The 17,177-nt window shown below is 39.9% G+C and overlaps 1 protein-coding gene across 1 annotated transcript in view; it reads left to right on the top strand.

The window, feature by feature from the left end:
• Positions 1–9,889: 9,889 nt before the first annotated feature.
• Positions 9,890–17,177, top strand: part of CCDC196 (coiled-coil domain containing 196) — a 54,047-nt gene continuing 46,759 nt past the window's right edge. The window contains exon 1 of the mRNA XM_027552883.1: positions 9,890–10,025. Within this exon, the coding sequence (XP_027408684.1) occupies positions 9,890–10,025 (136 nt within the window). The remainder of the gene's footprint in view (positions 10,026–17,177) is intronic.

A 17,177-nucleotide genomic window follows, 5' to 3' on the forward strand; every position in this document is an offset into this window, starting at 1 on the left:
ATGCCCAGAAGTGGGATTACTGGATCATATGACGATTCTGTTTTTGTTTTTTGAGGAACCTCCATGCTGTTTTCCATAGTGGCTATACCAATTTACATTCCCACCGACAGTGTAGAAGAGTTTCTTTTCTCTACATCCTTTCCAGCACTTGTTATTTGTAGACTTTTTTATGATGGCCATCTTGATGTGAATGGGTAACTCATTTTAGTTCTTACTTTCAATTCTGTAATAATTGTGATGTTGAGCATCTTTTTATGTGTCTGTTGGTCATATGTATGTCTTCTTTGGAAAAATGTCTATTTAGGTGTTCTGCCTGTTTTTCAATTGGGTTGTTTCATTGTTATTATTGAGTTGTAGGAAATATTTGTATATTTTGGAGATTAAGCCCTTTTTGGTCACATTATTTGCAAATATTTTTGCCCAGCCCATAGACTGCTTTTTCATTTTGTTTATGATTTCCTTTGCTATACAAAGAGGCTTCCCAGGTGGCACAGTGGTAAAGAATCTGTCTGTCAGTGAATGGAATGCAAGAGACACAGGTTCAATCCCCATATCATGAAGATTCCCTGGAGCAGGAAATGGCAACCCACTCCAGTATTCTTGCTTGGAAAGTTCCATGGACAGAGGAGCCTGGCAGGCTATAGTCCATAGGGTCACAAAGAGTCAGACATGACTGGGCAGACATGTATTCTTCTATTTTATTTGCTGTATTAAAACTTGTAAGTTTGATTAGGCCCCATTTGTTTGTTTTTGCTTTTGTTTGTATTGGATAGGTCACAATTTTAACTTCGCTTTTCTGAGTGATGCAGTCTCAGTGTGACTTACTCATGCATCTACAGTCAGTTGCCAATGAACTAGTTAACTCTGCATCTGGAGTTCAGCTCCTTCTTGGGTCTGATGATGGGGTAAATGAACCACATATCCCTTACCCTCCCACATGGTAGCCTGAGCTTGTTCATATGACTGTACGAGGTTCTAAGAGCAGCGACAGTGCCAGTTCCATTGCTCAAGTACTATTCAAGTCTCTGCCTCAGTCAGATTTTCGATTTTCCCCTTTACCAGTACAAGTTATATGGTGAGCTCAGAGTCAAAGAAGGAAGATACCATCAGAGGTGTGATTACAGAGAAGAAACAAATTTGTGGCCAATTTGCTATTGTATCCTCTTAGCAAAATTATAACTGTTTAACACATTTTTAAAAATTTTGTTGTAATCTATTTCAAATAAAACAAGCATGTAGTAGTTATTACTTATAAATGATTGACAATAATAAGAACCAGGTAGCTGTGATAGTGTTATCTCTATCTCATCAGTGTATGGTTAAAGCTAAAATAAATGGGCTTGTCTTGGCTCAGCTGATCTTTTCACTCTGCTTCTGTACAATCATTACAACTTCAGGGGACATCTCTTGCCTCCAATTCCACAATCATGTTCTGCTACAAAATTCCTTCTCTCTGCACTCTTCAGTGGGAACAGTTGTATAAATCACCAAGAATGTTTGCAAGAAAAGGGAAACTTCTGAACTGAGTGCTTTTTGGGAAAAAAAAAAAAACTTCCCTGCTTACCCAGAAGTCATTTACATAGGTTAATTCCTAGGAGTTGAAATCCATAGCACCCTTTTGCTATAGCAAGTGTGGGAGAAACTTTTCTTTTGCTGTAACACATAGGGTTCATCTTCTTAAGCACACATATGTGGGAACTCCTGGCAATAGAAATATTCAATATTATGTATTGTTCCTAAGCATTTAGGATTGAACAGCTTTCCTTCCCTGGATACGTTACTCTTCTGATACCAAGTGCCACAGTTGCTGTCCCAGTAAAGCATTGCTTGAGTTTCCCAGGATTAAGCACTCATTTGCAGATCGTTGCTCAGTCATTCTCTGGTCCTACATTCCCAAACTTGATTCAGTCACTGTGTGTGTATCCCACAAGGCTTCACTAACCTCAATCATATACAAGTCACCTTCATCTCTGTGGCAGGATGATTTACTGATCGAATTTTACCTTGTTCTTGCTCAACAGGAGAATACAAAGAATGAAAGGGAAATTTTCCTCTTCCTACCTCCCCTCCAAGCCTCCCTTCTCTGTGGGCATTCGTTTAGTCACTTCTTTGTGATCAGAAGAGACCTTGAAAGCAACACCCCTCTCACACCCAGATCTCTGAGAAGAAGCTGTTGCTTGGAAAAGGGGAATTTATGTCCTGAATTCTGGAGAAAGAGAAGGATTCCTGTAGAGAGGGAGGCTTTTAGAGGGCAGAGAGAGTTGTTGTGTGTTTCAGGTGTAGACGGAAGACTTGGCCTTTACTCCTATGCAGTGGCCCGGCAATGGTCAGGCCTCTGATGTGGAAACACAGGGGTACCAGATATCATGGTTTTGCAGCTGTGATCAAGTTTGGTAAAAGGGAGTTTTCAGATTCAAATGGACCAGATAGGCTTGGGCAGTGAACATCTTAGCAGCAACTATGATAGAATAAAAACTGAAGGCCTTTTTCCAAGTTTCCCCAATGTATAAATCCTGGTAGGGGAAGAGCCCTGTCCCCCTTCCCTTGCCCTATGTGCCTGCAATTAGATTTTCTGCTGGCAGATCCCATGGAGGAGGACATGGCAACCCACTCCAGTGTTCTTGCCTGGAGAATCCCCATGGACAGAGGAGCCTGGTGGGCTACAGTCCATAGGGGTGCAAAGAGTCAGACATGACTGAGGCAATCTAGCATGCACACATGCTATCCCTAACATGACCAAGGCAGGAAACAAAGCATGAATTACCTTTCTTACATCTTTGTCAAAATGTGAAATTACACTGACATATACTCATGAAAATAAAATCTTCATCAACAAGTTCCTAGGAGCTGGTGCTCTAAGGGGTTTCCCATTCTTGCACCTTTTGGTTTCCAGCTAGTCACCAGAAATCCCTGGGACAATATGATCCAGGAGTTGGTAGGAGTCAAGTGTGTCAGTGCTAACATTTCCTCTGGATCCAGTGACAGCTAACTGGCACCAATAGGCCTGTTAGCAGGTGTGAAATAAAAAAGATTCTGATGCTACCATGCCCACAAAAGAAATTACACAGAAATTTTGCTGCAGGACTTAACATTAAAAAGCTCCATCAGTTGTAGTTGGCTCTATCTACTAGTCCAAAAGCAATTTCTTTCCAAACCTTTAGCATTACAGATTCTCTTTTTCCCCTTGAACTTGAAAATCCAGCTGTGTTCTCTCGCCTCTGACATCAGCATTACTGGCTTTGATTCAGCCAACCATCTGGTTGATGAGGCATGAGGCAGAATGGGATCCAACTCACTGGTCCCTGCTGTTTCCACATGAACACTACCAAATCAACTGGCATCAACATGGATGGTGAGCTGTGACTCAGACTAACAAAGAATGAATGCATTAAATGACCCTAAGTCATAATTTCTGATGACCATCATTGACATTTTCAGGTTGAGAATAAGGCATCTCTTCTTGTCATATCATGGAACTTTTGGAGGATGTTTTTAGTTAGGTTGATTTCCCCAAGAAGTTCACCAGATGATGGGAAATCTTTAATGTAGATGATAGGATAAAGATCCAGAAAACTGAGAAAAAGAGTTAACATTTTTAGCTATTTCCAGTTAGACAGCATCACCAGTTCAATGGACATGAATTTGAGCAAACTCCAGGAGATAGTAAAAGACAGAGGAGCCTGGCATGCCACAGTCCATGGGGTTGCAAAGAGTCAGATACCACTTAACGACTGAACAACAACAATTTTTAAGTATGGAATGTAGCTGTTCACTTGTTGTTTGAATTCATATTCCTTCTAAAGCTGTTCTTTATTTTTCCCTACTATTTTTCAACGCCTTATCTGTAAGTAGGAAAGTTCTACCCATCAGCGTTAACCATTTTCTTCACCTCCCACCCACAATAACTCACTCCTCCAGCATTCCTGTCATTTATAATGTGGGGAATTGTAACGGGAAAAAAGAGACAACAACCACAAAAAAGGTGTAAGAGTGAGAAGAGGCAGCCTGCTGGTGGAGACAGATTTTGTAGTGGGAGAACCTGGATTTAGTCTTCATTCTGCTACTCACTAAATGGTGGTATCTTTTTGTAACATCATTTGAATTCTCTTCAGTTCCCTAATCTATAAATTAGGAAATAGTAAATGAGGTCACAGAGAAGGCAATGGCACCCCACTCCAGTACTCTTGCCTGGAAAATCCCATGGGTGGAGGAGCCTGGTGGGCTACAGTCCATGGGGTCGTGAAGAGTCAGGCACGACTGAGTGACTTCACTTTCACTTTTCACTTTCATGCATTGGAGAAGGAAATGGCAACCCACTCCAGTGTTCTTGCCTGGAGAATCCCAGGGACCGGGGAGCCTGGTGGGCTGCCGTCTATGGGGTTGCACAGAGTCGGACGTGACTGAAGCGACTTAGCAGCAGCAGCAGCAGCAAATGAGGTCAGGTGTGGTCTGGGCAAGACTTTACTGACATTATTTATTAAAGAAAAATTGAGAAAAGAATTTTGAACTTCATATTAGATCATGAATAGAGGCAATAAAATGGAAGTTACCAAAGAAAACTAGTTTATCCTTCTTATTTTCCCCATGAGCACTGAAGTAGGGACTACACTTGTCCCTACTTTGCTTTCATTATGGAGATGAATTCCCTGAATAGATTTTTCCTGGTAGGGTGAGAACTTTGGTCTCTTCAGAGAATAGACACTTAGGATTCACGAAAAAACACCAAGCTCTCTACTTATTTATCTGCCTGTGTCCCTGGACAGTCCTCTTGCCCTTCTCCAACTCTCCTTTGAAACTAAAATATTGAAGAGGAAAAAAAAAGGGCCATCCACAGCCTTGCTCTGTGTGACTGAGCAAACCTATTCCGTTCTTACTCTGTATTCAAGACATACACGCTCCTCCTCCTGTAGTATTTGCTGATGTACTTTGCACTCCAGCTGCTGCAATATTTAAATCAGTGATTCAGTACACAGACCACACGATGTGCCACTACACTCCAACAAGCAAGGTCTGTCTCTCGGTGGGGACAGAGGATCTAAGCATCTGTCATTCTCCTCCTGTCACTTATAATTAACCACATACCCCTTTACACACACAAATATTTATATGCAAAAATAAAACTCTCTTGTGCTTTAAGCCAATCTCTCTTCTCGGTGAGCTTTGAAAGTTGCCAAAATGGATGTTTTACTTAATTCAAGACTCTATAAGAAATTCTTTGGTGTGAAGAACTTACAGCACATAATTATATTTGCAGAAAATAATTTTAAAATCTTGGAGTTAGAAGTAGGATACATGAAAACTTCCAGAATGTAAGCTCCATGAGGGAGTGGTCTCTGTCTATCTCATTGACATACCCCGAGTGTTAGAAGAGTCCCTGGTATAAAGTGTGAGCTCAGTGAATATATTTTGAGTGTTGAATGAATGAATGTATAGAAACCCCAATTGTGAAACATGATCCTGCTATTTAGGATGAAGAATTTAAGACTAGCACTTCTAAGCAAACATTGTGGAACTTGAAAATACTTTGATATTAAGTGAGAGTAAGGCAGAGTGAAAAATAATCACCCACTTATTTATTAATTGACCCAATGAATTATTTAACTGTTGCCAAGCATGATAAAACTAAGTACTGAAACTTCTATAAAAAATAAAGAATGGTCCTTCCCCTCAGGGAACTCTTGACTTGTGTGTGATTCTCAAAGGATGGCTCATGAATCTCCTATCTGTATGTGTTAAAAGTGCAGAGCCCCAGGTCCTACCCCAAACTAACTGAATCAGAATCAATGAGGATGATCCTAGGAATCTGTATTTTCAACTTGCTGGCCAGGCACTTACAAGCACTGTTTGAGACGCTGGTCTAGTGGAACTGGAGGCTTCCCAGATGGCACGAGCGGTGAAGAACCCGCCTGTCAACTCAGGAGACATAAGAGACGCAGGTTTGATCCCTGGGTCAGGAAGGTCCCCTGGAGGTAGGCACGACAACCCACTGCAGGATTCTTGCCTGGAGAATCCCATGGACAGAGGAGCCTGGCGGGCTACAGTCCATAGGGTCACAAGGAGTCAGACACGACGGAAGTGACTTAGCTCACACACACATGCACTAGTGGAACTTGTGCTATTTGCCTGTTTCTCAGCAATTACCATTTAGGTAATATAAATCATCACAGCCAAGCGTCTCTTAGTGAACCAATAGAATGTAATAATATTAAAATAAAATGACCACTTTAGATTAGTTGTTCAGTATCTTATTGATTGGGCTTCCCTGGTGGCTCAGGGGTAGGGAATCTGCCTGCCAAGCAAGAGATGTGAGTTCAGTCCCTGAGTTGGGAATATCCTCCAGAGAAGGAAATGGCAACCCATTCCAGTATTCTTGCCTGGGAAATCCTATGGGCAGAGGAGCCTGGTGGGCTGCAGTCCATGGGGTTGCAAAAGAGTCAGACACGACTGAGCAACTAAACAACAATCCTATTGATTGGAGCTTACAAAATGGTCCTCTGTAAAACTAATCTTTACTGGGACTGCAATTTGAGTTGTGCTAAGAAGGCAAGCAGGTAGCACTTATAGACTTTCAGAAACAGGCCTAAACTGAATTTCCTGCACATTCACTAAGTTTCTAAACTTCTGCAAATTGTGTTTGAAACTTGCCTCAGGCCTCATCAATTTCAAGTATTAGAGTGTCTCCATTAAACTGTCCTGCTCAGCACTGACTCCAGAATTGACTGACACCTGTACATCTTCTTGAAAAAACTAATTAGGTCCTCAGTGCCCAAGGTATAATCAGAATCAACTACCATCTGTCTAAGGGTGACAGAGCCTTAATATTCTGAATGTTTAGCTTTAATTATATGTTGTGTAATTTAGTGCAATTTTTATGACTACTGACATAGCACATCTTTAAACAACTTTGCTGACCTCCTGTGAGTTGTAAGATCTGTTTCCCAGTTGTTCTTCCCCACTGGAACACTCTCTTCAACATGGCTTTAGCAGGCAGAGCCTGTCACATCTTTGATTGTCTAACGTCTTGTTCATGTCTACTCTTGCATATTTCTGCATTGTTCAATTCTGTGATTTCTCCTGGCTCATCAATTATTTCCTTTATAGATTCTGACATCTTTAATAACCACTTTCCCCATTTTAGGGCTTTCTAAGTGGCTTGGTGGTAAGGAATCTGCCTGCAAATGCAGGAGATGCAGGTTCAATCTTTGAGTCAGGAAGATCCCCTGGAGGAGGAAGTGGCAACCCATGCCAGTATTCTTGCTGGGAAAATCCCACGTGAGCTACAGTCTATGGGTCACAAAGAGTTGGACACAACTGAAAAGGGCATAGCAGCCCCACATTTTAACATTCATGCCAATCTTTCTCCAGTTCCTCACCAATTATTTTTTAAATGATTTGTATAAATTTAATATTAATTATTTTCCTAGTTCTGTGCCCCAGAACTGTGTTGTTTACCATTTCACTAAATAGAAAGTACAAACTAAGAGTTGATCACATAGTAATGTTGGTTATTATTTATATACTAGTATATTATACTCTTATCCTCTGTGGAAAAGGTATATATATTTATACTTAAGACCTTTATTGATTGAACTGTAGCAGCAACCTTTGGTGAGAATGTAATTTTTTTCCCTAATTTCCAAACTCTCACTGGTTTGGAAGGACAGTTAAGAAAACAAGAAACAAAAACCTGATTACAAAGCCACAGAGGATTGTCTTAGGACTGGATGGTGCCCTCTGCTCTTTGTCCACAATAGTGAAATGGACAGGAGGGGTTGGGGACAACCACATCAAGGGAGATGAAGGGTAAGACCAAGGAAAGTACTGGCAATCTATGCATTTTGTGGAAAAGGTATATTAAATTCAATCCCAGCCGAAGAAATGAAAGCGCTTTAGAAACTGCAAACATTGGTCACTGAGCTAGCTACAAACACCTCCTCAGCATTTTGAAAAAACAGATTAATGATAATTTGAGATAGAGTTTAATATATTAATGTAAAATTGTTCATATTTGCTGTTAATCAAAACAATTTTCTCAATTCAAAGGGATGGTACTTAATGTTCTGTTAATTATGCAAGGAGCTAATCAATTTGTCCCTTAAATGGATGTTCAACTGATTAAGAGAAGCTAATCATCAGTTGTGAAATCCATACGACTCAAATGAGTCAGTGATAAAATGCTTTCTGCTAACTTGGGACCAGTAATTCTGTCTCCTTTAATTACCTCTTATTTCAGTTGGAAGAAGTTATTCTTTTCTTAAATATGTAAGTGTTATATTATTACTTGTGGATAGGAAATTAAAGCCCAGGCTAGCCTATAGTTTAGGAATCAAACTAAGGATAATGAAATGATAGTTCAATTTCTTGTATAATCTCTAGATGACAATAACTAGGCACAGCAAATATAATTCAGTATTAAGAATTCAGTTCAGTTCAGTTGCTCAGTCGTGTCTGACTCTTTGCGACCCCATGAACTGCTATAAATAAGACTATAAGTTTAACTCTGCTCAATGCTATAAACAGGGACAAGGTAGGTTAATTGTTCAGTACTCTAAGAAGATCATTTTATTGATAATATCATCCATTTGACAAATTTTATTAAGCATCTATTAATGCTTATTAAATATCAAGTACTGTGCCAGACACCAAAAATGTAAGTAAGGGCATGTGAGGCACAGTTCCTGATCTTAAACGGCCAAAAAGAAACAAAAAGCAACTACCATGTAGACATTACGAGTCCTCATCATAAGAAAAAAATTCGATCTATGTATAGTGGCAAATGTTAACTAGATTTACTGTGGTGATCTTTTCATAATATATGCAAATATTGAGTCAATCTGTTGTACACCTGAAACTAATATAATGTTATATATCAATTATACCTTAATTTAAAAAATTTAAGCAACCAAAATGATAGATAATTAGGTACATTTTTACCTGTAAGATTCACTCAAAAATAAACATAGCAAAAAAGAAAGAGAAGCAGAGTCACACTGCAATGTGCTAAAGCTTATACATCAGAGATTAACAGGTGGATAAAAGCTATTCAGGTCAGAAAAAAAGTATAGTTCAATGACTCCAAATTCAATTGACTGGCAGTCAGAATGCCTGGCTTCCAATCCTACCTTGTAGCTGTCACTGGTGTCCTTTTTGACTTTGGGAATATTTAAATTCTCTCTGTATTTCAACTTTCTCATCTGCAAAAAAAAAAAAAAAAAAAAAAACAGTGAACTTTCCACCATGCAGTAGAGGTCAATTTTAGATCTCTTGGAAGAAAACCAGCACATCCTCAAGGGCTTCTGTAGTGAGAATTCAAATGCAAAGTGCATTAGACGATCAATCATTCAGTCAGTCAGTATCTGTTGATTATCTAATGAGCGCTCTTCAAGATACCAGGCCCTGTGAGGGAAAAGGAAATAAAATGATCGTTTTCTAAATTAGCTGCCAGCCTTGTTAGGAAGAAAACAATTAATATGCAACAATAGTGAAGAAGGAAATAAAGGAATATATATTGGGTGACTACTAAACAACAAGAAACCCAGGAGACATGGGTTCTATCCCTGGGTCTGAAAGATCCCCTGGAAAAGAAAATGGCAAACCCACTCCAATATACTTGCCTGGGAAATTTCATGGACAGAGCCTGGTGGGCTACAATCTGTGGGGTCACAAAGAGTCAGAATGCACACTGAATAGCAACAACTATATGCAGGCACTGTTATTTTAAACTGTAAGTCTCTTTCACATGTTACATTATTTAAGACTGAGCAAGTGAATAAAATCAAATACTAGACTGCAGTCTGTTAAGAGCTGTAGAAAGTTTGAGGAGAGAGAAATCAGTTTTCGTACATTCAAGGATGGCTGCATTGAAGTTAGAGGACTGAGCTGCGCCAAGATGTTGAACAGTTTAGAGCAGGTGAAGTTGGATAGAAAGCAGCACATTTCAGAGGAAAGGGATAAAACCCACAGAGGCAAGGAACAGAAGCTGATTATGGTGGATTTGCGGGCATCTGCTTTTACTGAAGCCGGAGGTATTATAGACAGATGATGGGAAACCAGAGGTGGACTTTGAAAGCCTAATTTAAATTTTTGCAAGAATGTCAATCTAGGAGAAAGTGTGTAAAAAGAAAGAAAATACTTGAAATAGGGATAGGATGAAATTTCTAGAGTAAGGAACTCATGTGATAAAAGAGGTTTAAGGGAGATTGGTCTGGTCCTGGCATACTGACTAGATTCTAGGGCTCAGCAACTAGACCATCAGGAGATTGGCTTTTTCTGATCCCATATTTCCGATTTCTGCAACACCCAAATCACAGATTTTGTTCTTATCATTTGTAGAATAACATATCACAGAGAGATTTTTGATCTGCTATTTGATTTACTGAACCTGCCATGACAGATGGCTCATGCAATGTCAAGTGTTGATTCTGCTTTGTCCAATTTGAGATTTGTCATGCAAAGATTTTCTCAAAAAGAGAGCAGTTGTTTATTTGTCCAATTTATATTTCTTCATGGTGTTTCTAACTATCTTTTGGTTTAGGGTTGAGCTAAAACAAAGTTAGCAAAATAATGCCATTAATCCTTTTCTTCCTTCAGTATCCAGGCACGGGTGAGTGCCTGGCCAAGGTGACATGGGGTCATGACTCCCGAAGGGTCCTCAAATCTTTTCATGGGATGAAAAGTTGGAAGTCTAAGAAACAAAATGAAAGTGGCCACAGCAACTGCCCTCTCTTCAAGATGATTGAAGAGAGCTTGGAAAGAAGGGAGAAGCAGTGAAAAAGAAGAAAACAAGTAGAGATAAAATGCATGTTCTTTTCAAGTCTGGAAGAGGAGCTGTAGGGCCAATCCAAGACACAAGCTCAGTTCTGCAATTGCCTGGAGCATCTTAGGAAACTCCCGGGCAACACCCCTAGCAGAAGAATTTGCCTTCTGTCTTTCCTCTGCTGTTTCCCTATCTCTATGTATTTCCAACCCACAAACCTCCTCCTCTGCCAGAAACCAGGCTTTTTTGTTTTTTGTTTTTTAATCCAGACCCACTGTTCAAAGGGGAAAGAAAAAGAGTTCTTGGGTTGCACATAGGCAAGGCTGGCATTCAGTTATTATGCAGAGTACCTTTTTTATGTTATGCTTCAACCTGTGTGGCTATCTATCTACCTATCTATCTAATACAGTTGTCTAAACATATATTAACCCTATACCCTTTTATAAGAAGGACCATGAAGAATCAATTCCAGGCCTATCTGGAATCCTCAAAAATGCTCCTTACTGCCCTACTTTGTCCCTTAATTTTTCCATCCTTTCCTTCCTGGCTTTTCTCTCCTCACTGTCTTCTCCTCTTCTCCATTCACGGCAGAAAACACACAAAGAAAAAGAAAATAAGGGGATTTCCAAGAATAAATATTGACTCTAATAGAGGAGGCTTGCTTTCTGGAAAAGGTGGACCGTGTAAAGGGACACCCAAATAGCACACTCTAATTTTTTCATCGTTTTTGTCAATGGCCATAGGACTTCCCTCTTTCATGCATCAGTGGGTCTGAAATTGGGTCACTTTAACCACAGCGCTACTCATCAAGGTTTCAGGAATCATTGTGCTCCAACCCTCATGCTCCTTTGTTGCCTTTCACAGAACGCCAGTGGGAATAAGCTATTCTCACTTCTAACAGAAAAGCTCTATCACTAGGGCATGGGCTCATGGCCACTGAACACAACACAGAAATGCTGGGATGTCCCTCTGTGTTGGAGAGTTAAAACGGAAGATCATCTGGTCTAGAGTCTGGATGCAACTTTCTGAACCCTTTTAATATTCAGTTTTTTGATTTCTGAAATCAGCCATATTCCCATCAATTTTAATTTTTTTCTCCTCCCTCTCTTTCCCCACTGCCTCTTTTTTATACACACTTCTGTATTCTATTTTACAGCAAAGAACTCCTATCTAGTTCCCTGTATTCTCCTCCATTTCAGTTGCATGTAAAAACATCAGCAATGATTCTAAAACCATAAAGTTTATGTTTTGGAAATATTATATTCTAATTAGGTAATTGTGCATGGAGCATATGCATACTGCTTCAGACCAAGTTATGACTACATCATTTCCATAGTGCTGTTAGCCCACTCTGTGATCAATTTTATAATAAGAAATGGGTCCGTTTTAATAAATATTCAAGTTTACCTGCTTTGAACTGGCCTTCAAGTTTCTTACTAGCCTCTAGCTTTTCAATCACATGTGTTCCTAAAGTAATAATTCTCCATTGGCTCAGTGGGTAAAGAATCTGCCTTCTGTGCACCAGATGCAGGAGATGTGGGTTGGATCCCTGTGTCAGAAAGATCCCCTAGAGGAGGAAATGGCAGCCCACTCTACTATTCTTGCCTGGGAAATCCCATGGACAGAGGAGCCTGGCAGGCTACAGTCCATGGGGTCACAAAAGAGTTGGATATGACTAAGTAACTGAATACACAATCAACAATAATTTTCCATTAGCTAATCAATGAGCTTCCTTCTAAGAATTTTGATAGACATCTGCATATTAAAATAGAGGAATGAGATGGAGTAGAAAAATCAATCTTGTTTTTTTTTTAATTTTTAATTTTTTTATGATGTGACCAATGAGGGTTTAATCTCCAAAATATACAAACATCTCATGCAGCTCAATATCAAAAAAGCCAAGCAGCCGATTCAAAAATAAACATTTCTCCAAAGAAGACATACAGATGGCTAAAAAGCACATGAAAAGATTCTCTACCTCACTAATTGTTAGAGAAATAAAAATCAAAACTACAATGAGGTATCATCTCATACCAGTCAGAATGGCCATCGTCAGAAAGTTTACCATAAATAAATGCTGGCAAGGGTGTGGAGAAAAGGGAACCCTTCTGCATGGTTGGTGGGGCTACAAACTGGTACATCCACTATGAAGAACTACACGGAGTTTCCTTAAGAAATTAGAAATAAAACTACCATGAAAGTGAAAGTCACTCAGTCGTGTCTGACTCTTTGTGATCCCATGGACTATACAATCCATGAAATTCTCCAGGCCAGAATACTGGAGGGGGTAGCCGTTCCCTTCTCCCAGGAAATCTTCCCAGATTGAACCCAGGTTTCCCACATTGCAGGTGGATTCTTTACCAGTTGAGTCACCAGGGAAGCCCAAGAATACTGGAGTGGGTAGCCTATCCCTTCTCCAGTGGATTTTCCTGACTCAGGAATTGAACCAGAGTCTCCTGCATTGCAGGTGGATTCTTTACCAGCTGAGCTATGAGGGAAATACCCAAAACTACCATATGACCCAGTAATCCCACTACTGGACATATACCCCATGAAAACCATAATTCAAAGAGATACGTCTACTCTAATGTTCCTTGCAGCATTATTTACAATAGCTAAGACATGGAAGCAACCTAAGTGTCCACTGACAAAGAAATGAATAAAGATGTAGTACATATGTACAATGGAGTTAGGCATAGTATCACGCGTGCATGCTCAGTTGCTTCAGTTGTAACTGACTCTTTGTGACCCTATGGACTATAGCCCACCAGACTCCTCTGTCCATAGGATTCTCCAGGCAAGAATCCTGGAGTGGGTTGCCATGCCCTCTTCCAGGGGATCTTCCCAACCCAGGGATGGAACCTGCTTCTGCTGTATCTGCTCATTGCAGGCAGATTCTTTACCACTGAAACACTGAAGAAACTTTTTCTTCTAATGCAGTAATCTAGTACCATCAGATCAGATCAGTCGCTCAGTCATGTCCGACTCTTTGCAACCCCATGTATCGCAGCATGCCAGGCCTCCCTGTCCATCACCAACTCCCGGAGTTCACTCAGACTCACGTACATCGAGTCGGTGATGCCATCCAGCCATCTCATCCTCTGGCGTCCCCTTCTCCTCCTGCCCCCAATCCCCCCCAGCATCAGTCTTTTCCAATGAGTCAACTCTTCGCATGAGGTGGCCAAAGTACTGGAGTTTCAGCTTTAGTATCATTCCTTCCAAAGAAATCCCAGGGCTGATCTCCTTCAGAATGGACTGTTGGACCTCCTTGTGATCCAAGGGACTCTTGAGAGTCTTCTCCAACACCACAGTTCAAAAGCATCAATTCTTCGGCGCTCAGCCTTCTTCACAGTCCAACTCTCACATCCATACATGACCACAGGAAAAACCATAGCCTTGACTAGACGAACCTTTGTTGGCAAAGTAATTCTCTGCTTTTGAATATGCTGTCTAGGTTGGTCATAACTTTCCTTCCAAGGAGTTAAGCGTCTTTTAATTTCATGGCTGCAGTCACCATCTGCAGTGATTTTGGAGCCTAGGAAAATAAAGTCTGACACTGTTTCCACTGTTTCCCCATCTATTTCCCATGAAGTGATGGGACCGAATGCCATAATCTTCGTTTTCTGAATGTTGAGCTTTAAGCCAACTTTTTTGCTCTCCTCTTTCACCTTCATCAAGAGGCTTTTTAGTTCCTCTTCACTTTCTGCCACAAGGGTGGTATCATCTGCATATCTGAGGTTATTGATATTTCTCCCAGCAATCTTGATTCCAGCTTGTGTTTCTTCCAGCCCAGCGTTTCTCATGATGTACTCTGCATATAAGTCAAATAAGCAGGGTACAATATACAGCCTTGACGTACTCCTTTTCCTATTTAGAACCAGTCTGTTGTTCCATGTCCAGTTCTAACTGTTGCTTCCTGACCTGCATACAGATTTCTCAAGAGGCAGATCAGGTGGTCTGGTATTCCCATCTCTTTCAGAATTTTCCACAGTTTATTGTGATCCACACAGTCAAAGGCTTTGGCATAGTCAAGAAAGCAGAAATAGATGTTTTTCTGGAACTCTCTTGCTTTTTCCATGATCCAGCAGATGTTGGCAATTTGATTTCTGGTTCCTCTGCCTTTTCTAAAACCAGCTTGAACATCAGGAAGTTCACGGTTCACATATTGCTGAAGCCTGGCTTGGAGAATTTTGAGCATTACTTTACTAACGTGTGAGATGAGTGCAATTGTGCAGTAGTTTGAGCATTCTTTGGCATTGCCTTTCTTTGGGATTGGAATGAAAACTGACCTTTTCCAGTCCTGTGGCCACTGCTAGTTTTCCAAATTTTCTGGCATATTGAGTACAGCACTTTCACAGCATTATCTTTTAGGATTTGGAATAGCTCAACTGGAATTCCATCACCTCCACTAGCTTTGTTCATAGTGATGCTTTCTAAGGCCCACTTGACTTCACATTCCAGGATGTCTGGCTCTAGGTCAGTGATCACACCATCGTGATTATCTGGGTTGTGAAGATCTTTTTTGTACAGTTCTTCTGTGTATTCTTGCCATCTCTTCTTAATATCTTCTGCTTCTGTTAGGTCCATACCATTTCTGTCCTTTATCGAGCTCATCTTTGCATGAAATGTTCCTTTGGTATCTCTGATTTTCTTGAAGAGATCCCTAGTTTTTCCCATTCTGTTGTTTTCCTCTATTTCTTTGCATTGATCACTGAAGAAGGCTTTCTTATCTCTTCTTGCTATTCTTTGGAACTCTGCATTCAGATGTTTATATCTTTCCTTTTCTCCTTTGCTTTTCACTTCTCTTCTTTTCACAGCTATTTGTAAGGCCTCCCTAGACAGCCATTTTGCCTTTTTGCATTTCTTTTCTATGGGAATGGTCTTGATCCCTGTCTCCTGTACAATGTCATGAACCTCATTCCATAGTTCATCAGGCACTCTATCTATCAGATCTAGGCCCTTAATCTATTTCTCATTTCCACTGTATAATCATAAGGGATTTGATTTAGGTCATTCCTGAATGGTCTAGTGGGTTTCCCTACTTTCTTCAATTTAAGTCTGAATTTGGCAATAAGGAGTTCATAATCTGAGCCACAGTCAGCTCCTGGTCTTGTTTTTGCTGACTGTATAGAGCTTCTCCATCTTTGGCTGCAAAGAATATAATCAATCTCACTTCGGTGTTGACCATCTGGTGATGTCCATGTGTAGAGTCTTCTCTTGTGTTGTTGGAAGAGGGTGTTTGTTATGACCAGTGCATTTTCTTGGCAAAACTCTATTAGTCTTTGCCCTGCTTCATTCCGTATTCCAAGGCCAAATTTGCCTGTTACTCCAGGTGTTTCTTGACTTCCTACTTTTGCATTCCAGTCCCCTATAATGAAAAGGACATTTTTTTTTTTTTGGTGTTAGTTCTAAAAGGTCTTGTAGGTCTTCATAGAACCATTCAACTTCAGCTTCTTTAGCTGGTTACATTAAATAAAATTCCATCCTAACCTATTTAAAATTCATTTTCAAAATTAAAAATACTTTTTGACTCTTCTTATCTCAGAATGTTTCAGACACATGCTGTTACATTAGACATATTTCACACCCACATTAATCAAAGCTCAGAGACGTTATTACTAAAGATGTGAGATTGACAACACTGTTTTTTGAGACATCTCAAGTAGACACTCTACTGCATACAAGATAGTATTCAACCCAAACCTCCATCTGCCCTCCTTCCACTTCTCAACGAATCTCTACTAAAAGTTTTTATTTATAAGCCAAAGAGGCCACAACTCAAGATAAGAGAAATTGTTGAAATCTTTACAACCAGATTTATTTTTGACTTTATTAAGTAAACAAACAAACCAAAACTATAATCAATGGCAGATGTGGTTATAGAAATGCTGCATACCAATTGGAAAAGTCTAAGAGAATGCAAGTTATTTTTCTCCAGAAAGCCATATTGCTCTCCAGTAGCAGTGATGCTGTCATTTACTTTCACAAAACTCATTGACAAAGGTCAGCCATATTTTTCTTGAAAGTAATTCACTCTTCATTCAAAAAATACTTGGCATTTATTATGCACACAAATTCAACATACTGGGGATACATCAAAGCAATCTTGAGAAGGAAGAACAGAGCTGAATGTATCACATTCTGATTTCAGGCTATACTACAAAGCTACATCAATCAAAACAATAGGGTACTGGAACAAAAATAGACACAAAGATCAATGGAACAGAAAAGAGCCCAGAAATAAACCTATGCACCTATAGTCAGTTAATTTACAACAGAAGAGGCAAGAATATACAGTGGGGAAAGACATACTTTTCAATAAGTGGTGCTGGGAAAACTGGACATCTACTTGTAAAAGAATGAAATCAGAACATTTTCTCACACCATATATAAAAATAAACTCAGAATGTGTTAAATACCT

This window comes from Bos indicus x Bos taurus, chromosome 10 (assembly GCF_003369695.1).
Source record: "Bos indicus x Bos taurus breed Angus x Brahman F1 hybrid chromosome 10, Bos_hybrid_MaternalHap_v2.0, whole genome shotgun sequence".
NCBI lineage: Eukaryota > Metazoa > Chordata > Mammalia > Artiodactyla > Bovidae > Bos > Bos indicus x Bos taurus.